General features: G+C 53.6%; 1 protein-coding gene across 1 annotated transcript in view; it reads right to left on the bottom strand.

Annotated features, from left to right (window-relative positions):
* ATP1A2 (ATPase, Na+/K+ transporting, alpha 2 polypeptide) overlaps nt 1-15,447 on the bottom strand; it is a 25,363-nt gene that overhangs the window by 6,284 nt on the left and 3,632 nt on the right. Inside the window, exons 2-18 of the mRNA XM_010846873.1 lie at nt 14,083-14,187; nt 13,813-13,872; nt 12,200-12,403; nt 11,386-11,499; nt 11,002-11,136; nt 10,191-10,308; nt 7,979-8,247; nt 6,907-7,105; nt 6,673-6,782; nt 6,410-6,544; nt 5,183-5,372; nt 4,891-5,066; nt 1,602-1,738; nt 1,016-1,166; nt 757-925; nt 373-527; nt 1-99 (exon numbers count right to left, since the gene is read on the bottom strand). Of these exons, the coding sequence (XP_010845175.1) occupies nt 1-99; nt 373-527; nt 757-925; nt 1,016-1,166; nt 1,602-1,738; nt 4,891-5,066; nt 5,183-5,372; nt 6,410-6,544; nt 6,673-6,782; nt 6,907-7,105; nt 7,979-8,247; nt 10,191-10,308; nt 11,002-11,136; nt 11,386-11,499; nt 12,200-12,403; nt 13,813-13,872; nt 14,083-14,187 (2,526 nt within the window). The remainder of the gene's footprint in view (nt 100-372; nt 528-756; nt 926-1,015; nt 1,167-1,601; nt 1,739-4,890; nt 5,067-5,182; nt 5,373-6,409; nt 6,545-6,672; nt 6,783-6,906; nt 7,106-7,978; nt 8,248-10,190; nt 10,309-11,001; nt 11,137-11,385; nt 11,500-12,199; nt 12,404-13,812; nt 13,873-14,082; nt 14,188-15,447) is intronic.

Raw genomic sequence — 15,447 nt, 5'->3', positions numbered from 1 at the left:
GAGCCTCTCGTTCACCAGCTTGTCCGTCTGCGGGTTTCGCGGCTGCCGCTTCATGATGTCACTCTCAGCTGCCTCATAGGCCAAGGAGATGGCAGGGACCTGTGCAAGGGGGCCGTGGGTGGTGGGGAGGGCATTTGAAGGGAGAGGGTGGGAGCAGAGGATGACCAGCAGTGAAGAATCTTCGACACAATTCAAACACTTAGTAAGTTCCCCAAACCCGCTCATCCTCCAGGCCTGTGCTTCTCTTCTCTGCAACCCTCCCAGCCTCCTCGGGTGCCCCTGCTGCACCTCTTCTTCCCTCTGCTGCCTATCCCTACCCACTGCAGCCCACGACTGCCTTGCCCCACCACCTCCTTCAACCCCTGGCCTCACCATATCAGTGCCCAGGTCAATGCAGAGGATGGTCACGGTGCCCAGAGGCAGGGGGATGTTGGCGATGATGAACAGCAGGAAAGGGGTGATCTCGGGGATGTTACTGGTCAGGGTGTAGGCGATGGATTTCTTCAGGTTGTCAAAGATCAGGCGGCCTGTGGGGAGGTCCTGAGGGCATTAGGGAGGCTGGAGGGACCCTGCCCACCCCTGGCTCCTGCAAGCATGGCTGCCCATCTTCCCAGTAGGGGGAGTTTTGTATTGGAGCTAAATCAGAAGGTGGATGCCTGAAACCCTGAGTTGAGTCTGTAATTGAGGTAAAAGGCAGGGAAGCAGCTGTGCCAGCTCGGAATCCGGGGTGCCACCCCAGCCTGTGCAGTCCCTCACCCTCCTCCACGCCAGTGACGATGGAGGCAAAGTTGTCATCCAGCAGGATCATGTCGGCGGCCTGCTTAGAAACGTCAGAGCCGGCGATGCCCATGGCGATGCCAATGTCCGCCTTCTTTAGCGCCGGGGAGTCATTCACCCCATCCCCAGTCACCGCCACAATGGCTCCCTGGGGAGAGGGTACAGCCAGAGCTGGGGGTGCAGCCCCTGCACACGCCTGGCCCTGGCCCTGGCCCTGGCCCCTGCCCCCCACCCCCCCCTGCCTCTGGCAGCCCTCCACGATGATGAGCTTCTGCTGAGGAGACGTCCGGGCAAAGACGATCTCCGTGTGATTCTTGAGGATCTCGTCCAGCTGCTCCGACGTCATATCTTTCAGGTCAGAGCCATGCACCACACACGCCTTGGCTTCTCTGGAGGCAGGGGCAGAGCCCACTGATTCCCTGGAGCCTGAGAGCACCCCCTGCCCCTCCTCGCTGCTGCAGGGACTCCCCCACAGCTTCAGTCCCCCTCTCCTTCTGCAGCTCAGTGCCCTGCCTTTCCCACTTCTCTCTTAGAGGGGATGGCGCTCAGTCCTCCCCGTGTGGCGTCACCGTGGTCATCTGCACGTGTGCTAGGCCACGTGCTGGTTACACGTATCTCGCTCCCATAGCAACCTGGCAGCGCAGAGACACCCTCATCTTGAGGAAATGGAGGCTCAGGAAGGGAAAGTGATGTCTTCACGGTTACACAGCACAGCCTGGTCACCCACTCAGGACCGGGGAACCAGAGGTTAGGGAGAGCCCGGGATGCTCGAGTGTCCTGTGGGAGAGGCTGAGTTGATGGCGAGGGGTCCTGCGGAGCCTCACCTGGGGTTGACTTGGCTAACAGGAATGTTGAGCCGGGCGGCAATGTCCTCCACTGTCTCGTTGCCTTCTGAGATGATGCCCACGCCTTTGGCAATGGCCTTGGCTGTGATGGGGTGGTCACCGGTCACCATGATCACCTGGCGGGAAGAAGAAAAGAGAGAAGGAAAGAAGCATTCCATTCTTTTCTCCTTTTATTCCTTCCCCAAAGTCTTCCAACTAAACAGTGGGGCTGGAAGTGGGACCAGTGGATAGTGGGTAGTGGGGCTGGAAGTGGGCCCAGCCAAAATGACTGAACTGTGTGTGTTTGGGAGGGAGGGTGAGAGGGAGAGATGGCAGGTTGTGTTCAGGAGATACACAGAACATTTGCCTAAATGCAGGAAAGCCTCTCTAATAGCGTAACGAGGTTAATGCGGGTTCCCTGTAAGAGGAGCCTCTAGGATTGTTTAGGAGTTTGGATTCCATGGGATACAAGATTGTCAGAGTTGGAAAGACTTAACAGCTCCTTCATCTCACTGATGAGGAACTAAAGGCTTCGGCTGTCTGTTTTAGCCCCTTCGGTTGCAGCCCCTTCATTGCTGCATCCCAGGAGCCAGGACGGACATGGCTTTCTTACTGCTCAATGTGGTGGCTGCTGGCATCCCGACTGGACTGGGCAGGGATGGGAGGGGACACCTCCTCTGGCTCTCCCTCTACCTTCCGTCTCATGCTCCTCTGCCTCTGCCATCCCTTCACCACGGGGTTCCCCGCCTCAACAGCAACGATGTTCATTGCTGCTGTTGCAGAATGGATGCGGTTGGATGAGGTGGGTGGTTAGCATCTGAGAGGCTGGATAAGAGGCTTTTATAAGCGTCAGAGCTGGCTTAGGACAGCATTTGCATGTGGGGGTTTTTGGAGTGAAACCCACAGATCTGAGAAGGAAGCCTCTTTAGGCCCCACTGCCTTCTCTTCCACCCCCAAAGGCCATACGGGCCTCCCAACTGAAAGACAGAAACATCTTTGCAGTCCTCATCCTTCTTCACCTCCTGAGGAGTTTGGCCCTGTCCACCACCCTCTCCTTGAAGCCCTGTCCTCCCTTGGTAGGCATATTCCTGCTTTCCCAGAAACATCTCCCCTGAGCATCTTACAGACCCTTCCAATGTCAGGGCAAGTAGAACTAGTGATCTATTCCCACCACCCTCACTGAGCCTCCCTCTCTGCTCCCCACCTGAGATTCTGTCCCTCTGTTCATCCAGTCCCTCTGTCTTCTGGATCTTCCTTGCCTCTCGATTTGAGTTTGCCCACCAAGTTCTCAAAACATCTGTCAAGTGTTAACTCCTCCACTCCCTTTGTCGCTGCCCTCATTTGGGTCATTTCCTTGCCTGTGCTACTGTGTCACCTTCTTACACTGTCTCTCTGACTCGAGTTAACTCTTCTCCAAGTGCAGCCCCTCCTCCATGTAGGTCTAGCCTCCTAAGAGCTAGCTCTGTCCTGTGATACCTGTGACTCCCAGTGGCTCACGGGATAAAGCCCAAGACTGGCATTTAAGCAAAGTCCTTCCAACTGGCCCTGGCCTTGGCTCCAGTCTCCATCCCAGCCACTCTGCAGCCACCTCCCAGTGCCACCCCCATGTGCCCTGAACAGCTCAACCACGACAGGGTACACGCTGTTCTCTGCTCCTGCCTTCCACTCCCTCCCTCCTTTCCAAATGCTCTTCACCCTTCGAAGACCAGATCGAATATCATGCCCTCTGTAAAACTGTCCAGTTCTCCAAGGTGGACTTAATTGCTCACTGCTGCTCTGAGTTTCCTGGACGTGCCTTCCCAGGCCTGGCAACAGTTCTGATCATGGCAACAGGCTGCCAGGTGACAAGGGGAGCATGGGCTTTCCGGATGAGCTGGCCAGGCTTCCTCTAGCCAATCTCCCTCTTAATAGCAGTTTTATTTTGGGAAAGCTACTTACCGTTCTGAGTCTCAGCTTGTTTTATTTTTAAATGGGAGTAGTGATGCCTACCTTACAGACAAAGAGTGGTGGCAGGGTTCAGAAATCACATATATGTACATATATACACACAAGTGCTTGAGTGTGATGGTTAAAAAATAGCAGATGCCTTGGTTCAAATCCCAGCTCTACCACTTACTAACTCTGAGGCCTTGGGCATGTTACTCTAAGCCTCAGCTTCCCTTCTGTAAAAAAAGGGAAAATAGTAGTGCCTACTTATAGGGTTGTAGTGAAGATCAAATGAGATCATGCGGATTTGGTGCTTAGAATAGTACCTGATACATATTCTGGTGGTGGTTGCTGTTTAGTTGCTCAGTTGTATTCAACTCTTTGCGACCCCATGGACTATAGCCCACCAGGCTCCTCTGTCCATGGGTTTCTCCAGGCAAGAATACTGGAGCGGCTTGCCATTTCCTACTCCAGGGATCTTCTCGACCCAAGGGTCAAACCCATGTCTCTTGAGTCTCCTGCTTCGGCAGGCAGATTATTTACCACTGGCGCCAATATAAAGCCTCACAAAACAATGGACTCTTTTTATTATTAGAGTATCTGCCCCTTAGCAGGTGCGCAAAGACCCTAGCTGTTGAAATTGCTCTGTGATTAATTTTAAGGCATCTTTCCCCCAGAGGGATCATGAACTCTGGAGGCCAGGCACTGTATCTTATTTGTTTTCGTATCCCCAGTGCCCGGTTCAGCCCTCAATAGACAGACTGAGTTGAACTACTTTGGGAGTAGGTGAGATGTTGAAAAAGGAAGAACAAACGATGGCCTCAGAACTGGCAACTGGACAGGCTAAGAGTGGTAAAGAGCTGTATCTTGGAAACAAGAAAGTAACCAAGATGGAAAGGACTTTTGTTTGTTTGTTGAACACCAGCACCTTGAACAGTGCCTGGTACATACTTGGTAAACAATAAAACATTTGTTGAATGAAGCACACACGTAGCACAGAAGAGGGAGTAGTTGTTGAGAAGGTCTAATCCCATCCCAAACAGCTAGAGAGAAGGAGTGGGCAGTGCCTGGGAAGGGGAAAACAACTAGATCTCCAAGACAGGGGTGCCTGATCAGCTTGAAATCAGAGTGGAAGGAGCTGTGCCCTGGAGAGAGAGAGGATGGGCATGGAAGACTGGTTACTCTGAGCAGAAGGACCAGAGTGAGAGTCTAAGGCAGGGCTGAAACTTTCCTTGCAGATGGATAGCTTCTCCTCTTGGTCAGTGGGAAGGAGGCCACCCGTGGTCGTGTCTCCCCAGGGAAGCAGCCCTCACATCCCCTGGACCTTTGGTGTTTGGGAAGAGGGACGAAGTGAGGCCGGTACCTTGATGCCTGCACTCCGGCACTTGCCCACAGCATCGGGAACGGCAGCCCGTGGAGGGTCAATCATGGACATGAGCCCCACGAAGCAGAGCTTCTCTGTGGGAAAGTTCAGCTCATCCGTGTCAAATTTGAAGCCCCGAGGAAACTTTGCAGAGGGCAGATTCAGTTGACAGAAGCCTGAAGAGGGCAGATGGGAGGAGTGAGAGCAGGCTGGTGGTCACTTGGGTGTCCCCCTGCGCCCCTCATCCCAGGGAGGCCTTCCTGAGCCCTGCTCCCTGCTTCTGTCCCCTCACCCAGGACGCGCTCCCCGAGCCCTCCCAGCTCCAGGTAGGCATTCTGGAAGGCATCTTGCATCTCCTTGTCCAGAGGGATCTCCTTGCCCTGCACCAGGATGGAGGAGCAGCGGTCCAGGATGCGCTCAGGGGCCCCCTTCATCACCAGCACGTGGCTCTGGGGGCTGTCTTCTCGCTCGTGGATGGACAGCTGGAGAGAGGACAGGCAGTTACAGAGGGGGCCAGACTTGTCTCAGAAGCTCCAGCACCCAGCACGGGGCCTGGCAAAGAGCAGAGGATGGTAAGATTCCCTTAATAAAATAACCCCTGAGCCATTGACCACTAGCAACATAGCGAGAGTCTGTGTGTGTGGATGGGTGTTTGGACCTCATAGTCATAACCCTGCAACCTGCCGGTCACTTTCCCATATGACATTTATTCACTCAGCAGATATTTACTCTGATCACTTAGGACAGGCCCTGGGCTACGGGCGACGTGGCTCCGTCATCAGCATGCCCCATCACCATACTGGGTTCAGGGGGCTTTACCCATATGGCTTTTTAGATTTTATTTATTTATTTATTGGCTGCGCTGGGTCTTCGTTGCTGCATGAGCTCTTTCTCCAGTTGCGGTGAGCAAGGTCTATTCTCTAGTTGCAATGTGTGGGCTTCTCATTGCCGTGGCTTCTCCCGTGGAGCATGGGCTCTAAAGCACACGGGCTTCAATAGTTTGCAGCTCTTGGGCTTTAGAGGACGGGCTCAGTAGTTATGGTGCCTGGGCTTAGTTGCCTTGAGGCAAGCGGGATCTTCCGGACCAGGGATTGAACCCGTGTTCCCTGAATTGGCAGGCAGATTTTTAACCATTGGACCACCAAGGAAGCCCCACCCCTATGGTTCTGAGGCTGCTGTCCTGGCATTTAACAGGGACAGGCTGGGGGATACCCTAAGGATATTTCCAAAGTATGATTCAACTGAATGGAATGGAACTGTTAGGGGACTGGAGCCAGAGGATGTGGAGAAGAGTTGAGAGGGTGGCAGCTTATAGAAACAAGAAACAAAGATTTGGGAGCTGGGGACAGGAGTTGGTTGCAACCAGACGTCTGGTCATCCATGCTGCCAGGGGGATGAGGCAGGGGTGAGAGGAGCTGATGCTCAGAGGGCCTCTCTCTGCCTGAGGATTCCCCCTTGACTTTGTGTGCCCCTCACTCCCATCCCTTCCTCTCCTCCTGACCCGGCATCCAAACCCCACCTGGTACTTATTGGTTGAGTTGAAAGGGATCTCTGCCACCTTGGGGTTTCTATCCCTCATCTTCCTCACGGAGCCGCAGGACAGCTCAATGCACTTGAGGAGAGCTGACTCGGAGGCATCACCTGCTGTGTCCCGCTGCCAACAAGCAGAATTCAGTGTCACAGTGGAGGACCAAGCACACCACCCTCTGGGCAGCCACAAGGTGTGAAAGGGGAAGCTGTGTGTCAGGAAAGGGGGTAGACTGCGAGGACCCCCCACCTTACCTTAGACACAGAGATGTTTTCCTGCCCTGCCTTGAACACAGCACGGTTGCAGAGACCAGCAATCCGGGATAGGGCAGTCCATGTCGGGGATCGTTTGTCAAAAGTGGCCCCTGGGAGGAAAGGAGGGAGAAGAAGGAGGTTGGCTCCACTTTAGAGCCCTTATCTCATCCCACCCGCCCTGCCAACCCCGGTGCTCTGAACATTCCCCCCCACTCGGGTAGAGCGCCCAGTCACCAGACTGATCTTCCGTGGTGTCGGCCTCATGGATCTGATTGTCGAACCACATGTGGGCGACGGTCATGCGGTTCTGGGTGAGGGTTCCGGTCTTGTCAGAGCAGATGGTGGACGTGGAGCCCAGAGTCTCCACCGCCTCCAGGTTCTTCACCAGGCAGTTCTTCCGAGCCATGCGCTTGGCTGTCAGGGTCAGACACACCTGGTAGAGAGAGTGGGCAGTAAAAAGGGCTCCACCTGGAGCTGGAGATGACCTTGTTCTTACCCCAGACCATGGCTCTGTCCCTCCTCTCTTGACCCTACTCCATGAACATGGAGAGGGACCTAGGTGTAAGTCGTGAATGTGTGCCACTTTAGACATGTTGAGCTGAGATCATGAGTGTATATTTAGGTGAAATGTCCAGTAAGGAGTTGCAGGTGTTTGGCCAGAGCAGGGTGTAGGTATGTGCGTGTCATCAAAATGGAACAGGCACCAGGGACTGGGAGGAGAAGAGCTCACTCGGGTGCATTAGGAGATGAACAGAGCACTGAGGCCTGACGACCAGTGAGGGGTGGGGAGAAGGAGACGCTGCAGGGAACAGGGGAGAGGAGAACCGGGGCAGCAACCTGTCGCAGCCCTCCGCAAAGGAGAGAATGCTAGGGACGTGGACAGCAGTATCCATTTCAGCAGCACAGTGAAGGGTGGGAGCTGAGGAAAGGTCACTGGATTTGCTAGTCACTCACTGGTGACCTTTGAGAGAGGCTTGACAGGAGGGTTGGCCAGGACGAGCTCCAGATGGCAGTGGAGAGATGACTAACGAGGGTTGTGAGGAATGGTGACTAGCAAGAGCCCTGGGAGCAAAACTGAGTGCTAAGACACAGCCCAACCTGAGACTTTTCTTACTCAAACTCTGAGCCAGGCACTAAAGCGGACTTTTTCAGACCCACATTCTAAGCCATGTAGTAATGAGAAATCGAATGTGTGATTTTAGAGGCTAAATTGTGAAAAAATTGCAGAAAAGCTATAAGCCTCTCTTGCTTTTGAGGCAGGGGAGCAGAGCCCTCCCCGGGTAGCCCCTCAACCTGACCCACTCACGGTGACAGTGGCCAGCAGGCCCTCGGGCACGTTGGCCACAATGATGCCGATAAGGAAGATGACCGCCTCCAGCCAGCTGTAGCCCAGGATGAGGGACAGTACGAAGAAGGAGACCCCCAGGAACACGGCCACCCCTGTGATCAGCTGAATGAAGTGCTCAATCTCCATGGCTATGGGCGTCCGCCCGACCTCCAGGCCTGAGGCCAGAGTGGCTATACGGCCCATCACCGTCCGGTCACCTGTGGCAATCACGATGCCCCTGGCAGTGCCTGCAACACAGGAAGGGATACCAGGTTGGGTACCTTGGGGATCCTAGGAACTGAAGTCCCTTCCTGCTTCCTGGGAAAGGAAAGCCAGCACAGAGTGCATAAGCCAAGGACTCCCATCCTGGAGGGTGCCTCCAGAAGACTACCTCCCTTGGCTTCCTCTCCCAGGACAGATGGCCAATCCCAGAACTCAGTGCAACAGCATGTTATTCTCTCTTATACTTGGACCTGGGGCGGGGGTAGGGGGCAAATCCTTGCAAATAAACTCAAAGTTCACATTGAGGAGATTCAGTGAATGAAATAAAAGTATTGCCTGTGGTTATTTCAGTAAAATCAATCTCATCTCTTAGATCTTGTGTGTGCTTAGTCATGTCTGATTCTTTGTGACTCCATGGACTGTCACCTGCCAGGCTTCTCTGTCCATAGGATTTCCCAGGAAAGAATACCGGAGTGAGTTGCCATTTCCTTCTCTAGGGGATCTTCCTGACCCAAGGATCAAACCCACATCTCTTGCGTCTGTTGCATTGGCAGGTAGGTTCTTTACCACCGCGCCACCCTGGAAGCCCTAATCTCACACTTGTTATCATTTAAAAATATAACAATATTTTTGAACACAATATATTGTGTTCGTAAGTAAATTTGTAAGTAAAGCACTTATGGATTTTCCATGTAGGCATAAGTTTTTGTTTCTCGACACTAGGTACAAATCTCTCTAGAAGAAGCTAGGCAACCACTAGCTCTTAGGTAGACATTCCAGGGGTACTCAGGGGAGGAAGTGCACTGTTGTGGAAAGAGCATGCATCGGAACCCGCCAAACCTGGGTTTGCATCCTTGTGTGAATTCCTTCCTACTGATTTTAATAATGAAATGAGACAGTGCTGTGATATACCTAAAGCAACATCTGGCACATAATAGGCCCTCCAAAAACATTAGTTCCATTCATTTCCTCTCCTCTCTCCAAAGTCAGTTCAGGGTAATCAGTGGCATGTTTTACGAGGCATTTTTACCAATTGTGGGAAATGCAGAGCAACTTTCAGAATCTCAGGACATTAAAACTTTAGGAAACAATGTGTGGTGATATTTTTTGCTGTGAATCCAACTTGCTGAAGGAAGGGAAAAGCCCAGAGAAACAGAACACACTGAAGAGAAATGAGATACAAGAAGGGAGAGGTGTGTGTGGAGGGGGGAAGGGGGAGGCGGCAGATACAAGGCCCGTTTGACCCACTTTCTGAGGCTCATTGTCTAGTCAGACACTTCCTCCCACCAGCTCAACTCAGCCCCCGACACCACTCACAACCACAGAGGGTAGGGTTTCGGGTGGGCCTGGACTCCAGCCACTCGGCGGTGACAGCTCTGGGGCCTCTTCCTGGCCTTTGGTTATCTCTAGAAGCCAGAGCTGAGGGCCCACCGGGCAGCCTGTGCATGACCAACAGTTCCTTTGGTGAAGCCCAGGCCTGGAGGCGGCCTGAGGAAAGGCCCGAGTGTTCACCTGGACTGGATGCTTTCTTACCCCTTCCCCAGTCTGGGTCCTGGTCAAACAAGAGTCAAGAGGTGAAGCAACTAGCCCTAGAACCAGGAGTGAAGGGGGCCATCAGTCAAACCAAAGACTTCTAGGAGTTGAGGCTGGTTTGGGGGATGTGTGTGTGTGTGTGCGTGCGTATAGTGGTCTTGGCTCATATCTGAAGGCTTAGGAACCCGCTCTGTCCTGGGGTGGACAGAACAGAGCTCTTACTGTGGGGAGGTAGCTATTCCATAGGGTCACACTGCTGGAGAGATTATTCCTGTAATACTCAGGGCTCCAGACCCTTTGATTCCCTTCTCCCTAGCCAGGCTCTTGACAAGCAAGCATGGCCACAGCCCCATGGGCCTGCCTGGGGACCCACGATTCAGGCTCCTCTCACAGCTGCTGCTGGAAGCAGGGGCTCCCCACCAGGCTGGTCTCTCACCTTCCACACAGTTGGTAGAGAAGAAACAGATATTGCGGGTCTCCAGGGGATTCTCGTGGGTGAACTCGGGGGAGCGGGTCTGGGGTTCTGACTCGCCTGTCAGGGAGGAGTTGTCCACCTGAGGAGAAAGGCAGCGTGGGGGTCATCAGATAGGCAGACACGCTCGTGCACACACAACTGTGTCCTGACTCCAGCCACACTCAGTCACCATGACACTGGAGACAGAATTACACTTGCTCTCATCACATATTTATAGTGTTACTCAGCTATTGTCCCTGCTCTGGTTTGGAATCTGGGCTCATCGACTTCTTCTGTGACCTTGAGCTGGTTACTTAACCAATAGTGCTTCTGATTTACTCTTCTTTAAATGGAAATGGAAGCAGAATGTCTGCACTGCATACCTACAGCGGAGCCACTAACTCTGTAGTCTGTGAAAACGGCACTGTCTATGGTTGTGTGGGGAATGACTGTGTGACCACGCACAACATCCCTGGGTGATTACACCACTCTGGCAGAGTTAAATTAGATAGCCTGTGTGAATGTCTATAAAGCATCTGACACATACTCAATAAATTGTTGCTATGAAGTGGATATCAAAGAAACACCCGGGGTGCAGAGCATTCACGGCACACAGATACAAGCAAACAACGTGCAAGCTCTAGTATAGGACAAGGTGGGGCTGGGCACTGTGGGGGCAGGTGTTGACACCTGGACCCGAGTCTCCCAAACTTTAAGCCTCTAGCTGGCCCCTCGCAGCCTCAGACAGCTTGCTTTTTAGACTCCGCCAGTAGCTCTGACACGGCGCCCTCACCTTGCAGCCGTGAGAAGAGATGATCCGGAGGTCAGCGGGCACGCGGTCCCCACCCTTCACCTCCACCAGGTCGCCCACCACCACCTCCTCCGCGTTGATCTGCATCTTCTCTCCTTCTCGCACCACAAGGGCTTGCTGCGGGGAAGTTGTGCTCATCTCTACCCCGACCTTCCTCTTGCACCCGTCTCCCCCCTCACCTCCAACCCCATCAAGGAGAAGGACAAACCCGGCACCCCTAGAAACAAGATAGGTCCCAGTGTGGAGAACTGGAGGGTCTTTTCTGCCCAAGCCTCCTTCTCTGAGCACAAGGAGTTGAGAAGAGCTAAGCCAGACTCTCCCAGAAACCTAACGCCCCAGCCCACAGCCCAGCCCCCAGCCATCTACCTGAGGCACCATGTTCTTGAAGGAATCCATGATCTTGGAGCTCTTGGCCTCCTGGTAGTAGGAGAAGCAGCCAGTGACGATGACCACAGCTGCCAGCACCACGCCCAGATAAAGCTGGTAAGGACAAAGGCTTTGAGGGACCTGACTTTTCCCAGCCCTAGAGGGACAGCTGCCACTCAGGGTGAGAGTTTAGTGCCCCCTTTGTTTGTGTCTGAAAGTGAGAGTAGTGGAAGAAAGTCCTCTCCCACCCCACCCCCCAACCTGCTAATCCCCAGCCACCTAAGACTAGAGGGGATGGGGAAATCGTAGGGAGTTCCCAGGACTAGGGCTTCTTGAGTGGGGAAAGACCTGGGGGTGGAGACAAGTCCACTTAAGTGTGAAGGAACAAGGAGAGGCTGTCTCCACCATGAGTATGTGTGTTGGAGGGGGTGTTTCTAGATGTGTATAGAAGGCTTCCTGGTGGCTGAAATGGTAAAGAGTCCACCTGGAGGTCAGGAGACCTGGGTTTGATCTCTGGGCAGGAAGGTCCCCTGGAGGAGGTCCCAGTAACCCACTCGAGTATTTTTTCCTGGAGAATCCCATGGACAGAGGAGCCTGGCAGGCTACAGTCCATGGGGTCACAGAGTCAGACCTGACTGAGCAATTAACACTTTCACTTTCAGAAGCCTCACCCCTTTTCAGTCCAAAGAGCTGAAGGGCTGTGGGATTGTACAAGAGGTCTTGCTCCCTGCCTCTCCCCGACCCACTGTACTGAAGATTTAGGGCTACAGGACAGAGTCATTGGCTGGTTCAGAGGTCAGGTGTGCTGGCTTACATTGTCGTTGGACGGTTCATCCTCCATGGCAGCCTGGATGCCAAAGGCCAGGAAGCAGAGGATGGCCCCAATCCACAGTAGGATGGAGAAGCCCCCGAAAAGCTGACGACAGAACTTGACCCACTCAGGGGTGGTCGGGGGTGGGGTGAGGGCATTGGGTCCATCCCGAGCCAGAATGTCCTGGGCCCGCTGGTTGGTGAGGCCCTGAGGGAGGTGAAGAGAGGTGAGGGAGCTGATCTCACATCCAGAACCAACCTGGCCCTTCACCATTTCCCGCCAGGAACCTCACAGGGGCATAATGTCCAGGTGGAGGGAAAAATCCCACCTGGTTGGAAGGGGTGGGGGTCATCAGGAGAGGCCACATGGAGGAGGTGGCATTTGCAATGGGTGTTGGAGGTTTTGAAGGCTGAGGATATGGGCTGTGGCTCCCCCAACTCTGGTCAACCTTGGGTTGAGACACATTTTGGTTAGGGCCCCAGTAATCTCCTCTGGAGGCAGCCTGGATAAGGCTCTCTGAAAAGACATCTTACTTGGCCCCGTCCCCCCACCCTGCCTCATCTCTCTCGTCCTTCAGATTCTCCCCTTCACCAAGGATTCAAGAAGGTCCTACATTATTGACCATCAATGTCACACAGCCTTGGTCTCCACTCATCAGTTTCCCCAGAAAGCTTCACCTCACCCTTTATCCTGAGCCCAAGGCTGGCCCAGACATCCCTCTCTGGTCCCCTTGTATCCCAGGCATGATTCTAGGGCTGCACTCACCACAAGGCACTGGACTGCTAGATTTTGAGCTCCTTGAAGGCAGAAGCCATTTCTTAACTATTTTTCTATCTGTCCTCTTGCTTATTCAATAAATGTGTACTGAGCACCTACACGTCAGGCAATTGAGTCAGAGCTAGGCTCCAGGGATGGACAAGAGCCACAAGTCCCTGCCCTGTGAAGCTGATGATCTCATGAGGGGATACACGATAAACAGACATTACCGCCCGATAGTGAAACATGTTATTTTAAAAAATAAGGTAAGGTCAAGGATGGGGGCATAGAATTTTCAAAAAGGCAGTCAGGGAAGGCCTACATTTTTGATGAATGACTTATTACTTTTCAAAATGATGGGCTTGGTAATGTGACGTGCCACCAACTATTGACGTAATCAAGGGAAGTTACTCTCCCCAAGTGTCCTTGCTTTAATGAACAGGGCTCCACACCTGGCTTGTTGTAAGACTCAGGAAAGTGGCTAATCTTACCCCAGTGCTATGTGCATAGTGGGCGCCCAGGGCTTTACTGTGACAGCAGTCCTGGGTTCCCTCACTACTACAGGTATGTCGGTTCCATGAGAGGTGTCACTGAGCTGCTGCCCGGAGGCCCTCTGGGGCCTTGGAGTGTAAGGAGCCCTGGCTTCCAGGCAGCCAGGGAAGGAGCTATAGACTAAGAAGCAGATGATCTGCACCCTAGTTTTGGCTCTGCCACCAACTAGTCCCTCATCTCTGGCCTTGGGTTTCCTTAACCATAAAGAGGGTTGGATTTGAATTTTAAAGCTCCTTTTTCCCTCAGGCTCTCTCAGGGAAAAGCTTCTCTCACCTCTTTGGTGCTTCCCTAGACACCCCTTCACTGACCTTGGACAGATCCACTTGGTACTTGCGGCCCAGCTCATCCAAGGACAGCTTGTGGTCATCCTGGGGAAGGGAAAGCAAGTTGCTTTGGGGAAGAAAGCTGAGCATGTCTAGAATGCATCTGAGGGCACTCAGAGCACAGCAGGGGAGCAAGGAGCATGAGAGGCTGGGCACGGGCATCCAGGAGTGCACGGGCTGCATGGGAGACTTTCCCACGTGGGAGACCCAGCGTAGGAGATTTTCCCATGGCCTGCAGGGCAGGCTGGGGCTCACCATGGCCACTTCCTTCTTCAGCTCATCCAGCTCCTTCTCTTTCTGTTTCTTTTTGCCGCCCCCATTTTCCGCAGTGGTGGCTGCAGGCGAGTACTCGCGGCCGGCCTGCAGGAGGAAGGGAGGACCTAGGGAGTCAGGGAGGCTGGAGCTTCTATTCCGACTGAAGGACTGGGAGCCCAGGCACTGGGAGTGGAGGCCAGTGGATTCAAAGTCAGTGGTCATCCCAGGGGAGGAGAGGGGATGCAGGGTGTCAGGGACCCCAGGCCCTCTGTTTTCAAACTGTTGGCAGAGTCCTGGGGCTCTGTGTTTGAACTTTAGGAAAGGCCGAGGGGCTCAGGACTCAGGAGCCCACCTTTAGCTGTTTAGTAGCTGGGCTTCTGCTAAGATTTTGTTTGTTGAAAGAACCCTTAAAGTAAAATAAACAAAAAGCTAAAAACCACCATCTTACACTATTTGGAGTTCTGGAAGGGACTGGCTGGGAGAGTTCATCCAGTGGGTAGAAGCACCCTGTGGGAATGTCTTTGTCTCAACGTGTGACTGCTTGACTCAGAGGGGAGAAGAGAGAGTTAGGAATTTGGGGGGTAGGAGTCTTTGGGGAGTCAGGGATCAGGGCAGGGAAGTGTCTAGAGGAGGGGGGAGCCCTAGTGTCTGGTGGTGGAGTGTGGAAATGATGGGCAGGGCTCACAGACTGAGAAATCAGTAGCTGGAGGGTCAGTGCCTCCAGGAAACGGGCACTCAGAGTGTCCTTTTGGGCAGGCCTGCCTGTGACGGGGTAAAAGGCGATTTACAGGACACGAAGCCTCAAAGCACAACTGGGTGAGGAGAGGACGGGGCCCTATTTGTCTAAATAGAGAAGAGATCATCTCTGAGGATAAATCTGAAACTGAAGATGCATGGGACTCCTAGGGCCAGACATTCCTGGGTCCTCTGGTGAAGTCAGGTGGACATTCTAACTGGAGTTTCCCAAGGTCACCATTTCCCCCTCCTCTTACGGGTCAGTGGGCTCCTCATCGCCCCCAGGCTTCCAGGGTCTCACAGGGGACTTTGTGGGGAGAGGGTGAGGAAGCTTTCCTTCCAAGGGGTCTTGGGCGATAGGACAGGAGGGGCTGAGGAGGCCTGGCGTGGCGTGGCCAGTGCCTGCTCGCTCCCTCTTCCCCAGGCTCCTTTCCCAACTCCTTCAGGCCGTGGCGTCCTTGTCGCCAAGGCACTGCTCAGTTGCTGTCCTGTGCCTCTACTTCTCCTGGATCCCAAGTGCCAGGCCAAGGCTTCAGGGATTAGTGTTTCTGTAGAAACACTCCTATCTTTCCCATAAAGAGAGGATACCTGGGTGGGATTTACATCAAGGGCTTTGTCCCCCCACCCCCA

This window comes from Bison bison, unplaced genomic scaffold (genome assembly GCF_000754665.1).
Source record: "Bison bison bison isolate TAMUID 2011002044 unplaced genomic scaffold, Bison_UMD1.0 scf7180017864240, whole genome shotgun sequence".
NCBI classification, from domain to species: Eukaryota; Metazoa; Chordata; class Mammalia; order Artiodactyla; family Bovidae; genus Bison; species Bison bison.
This window is presented reverse-complemented; position numbering and strand designations above follow the sequence as displayed.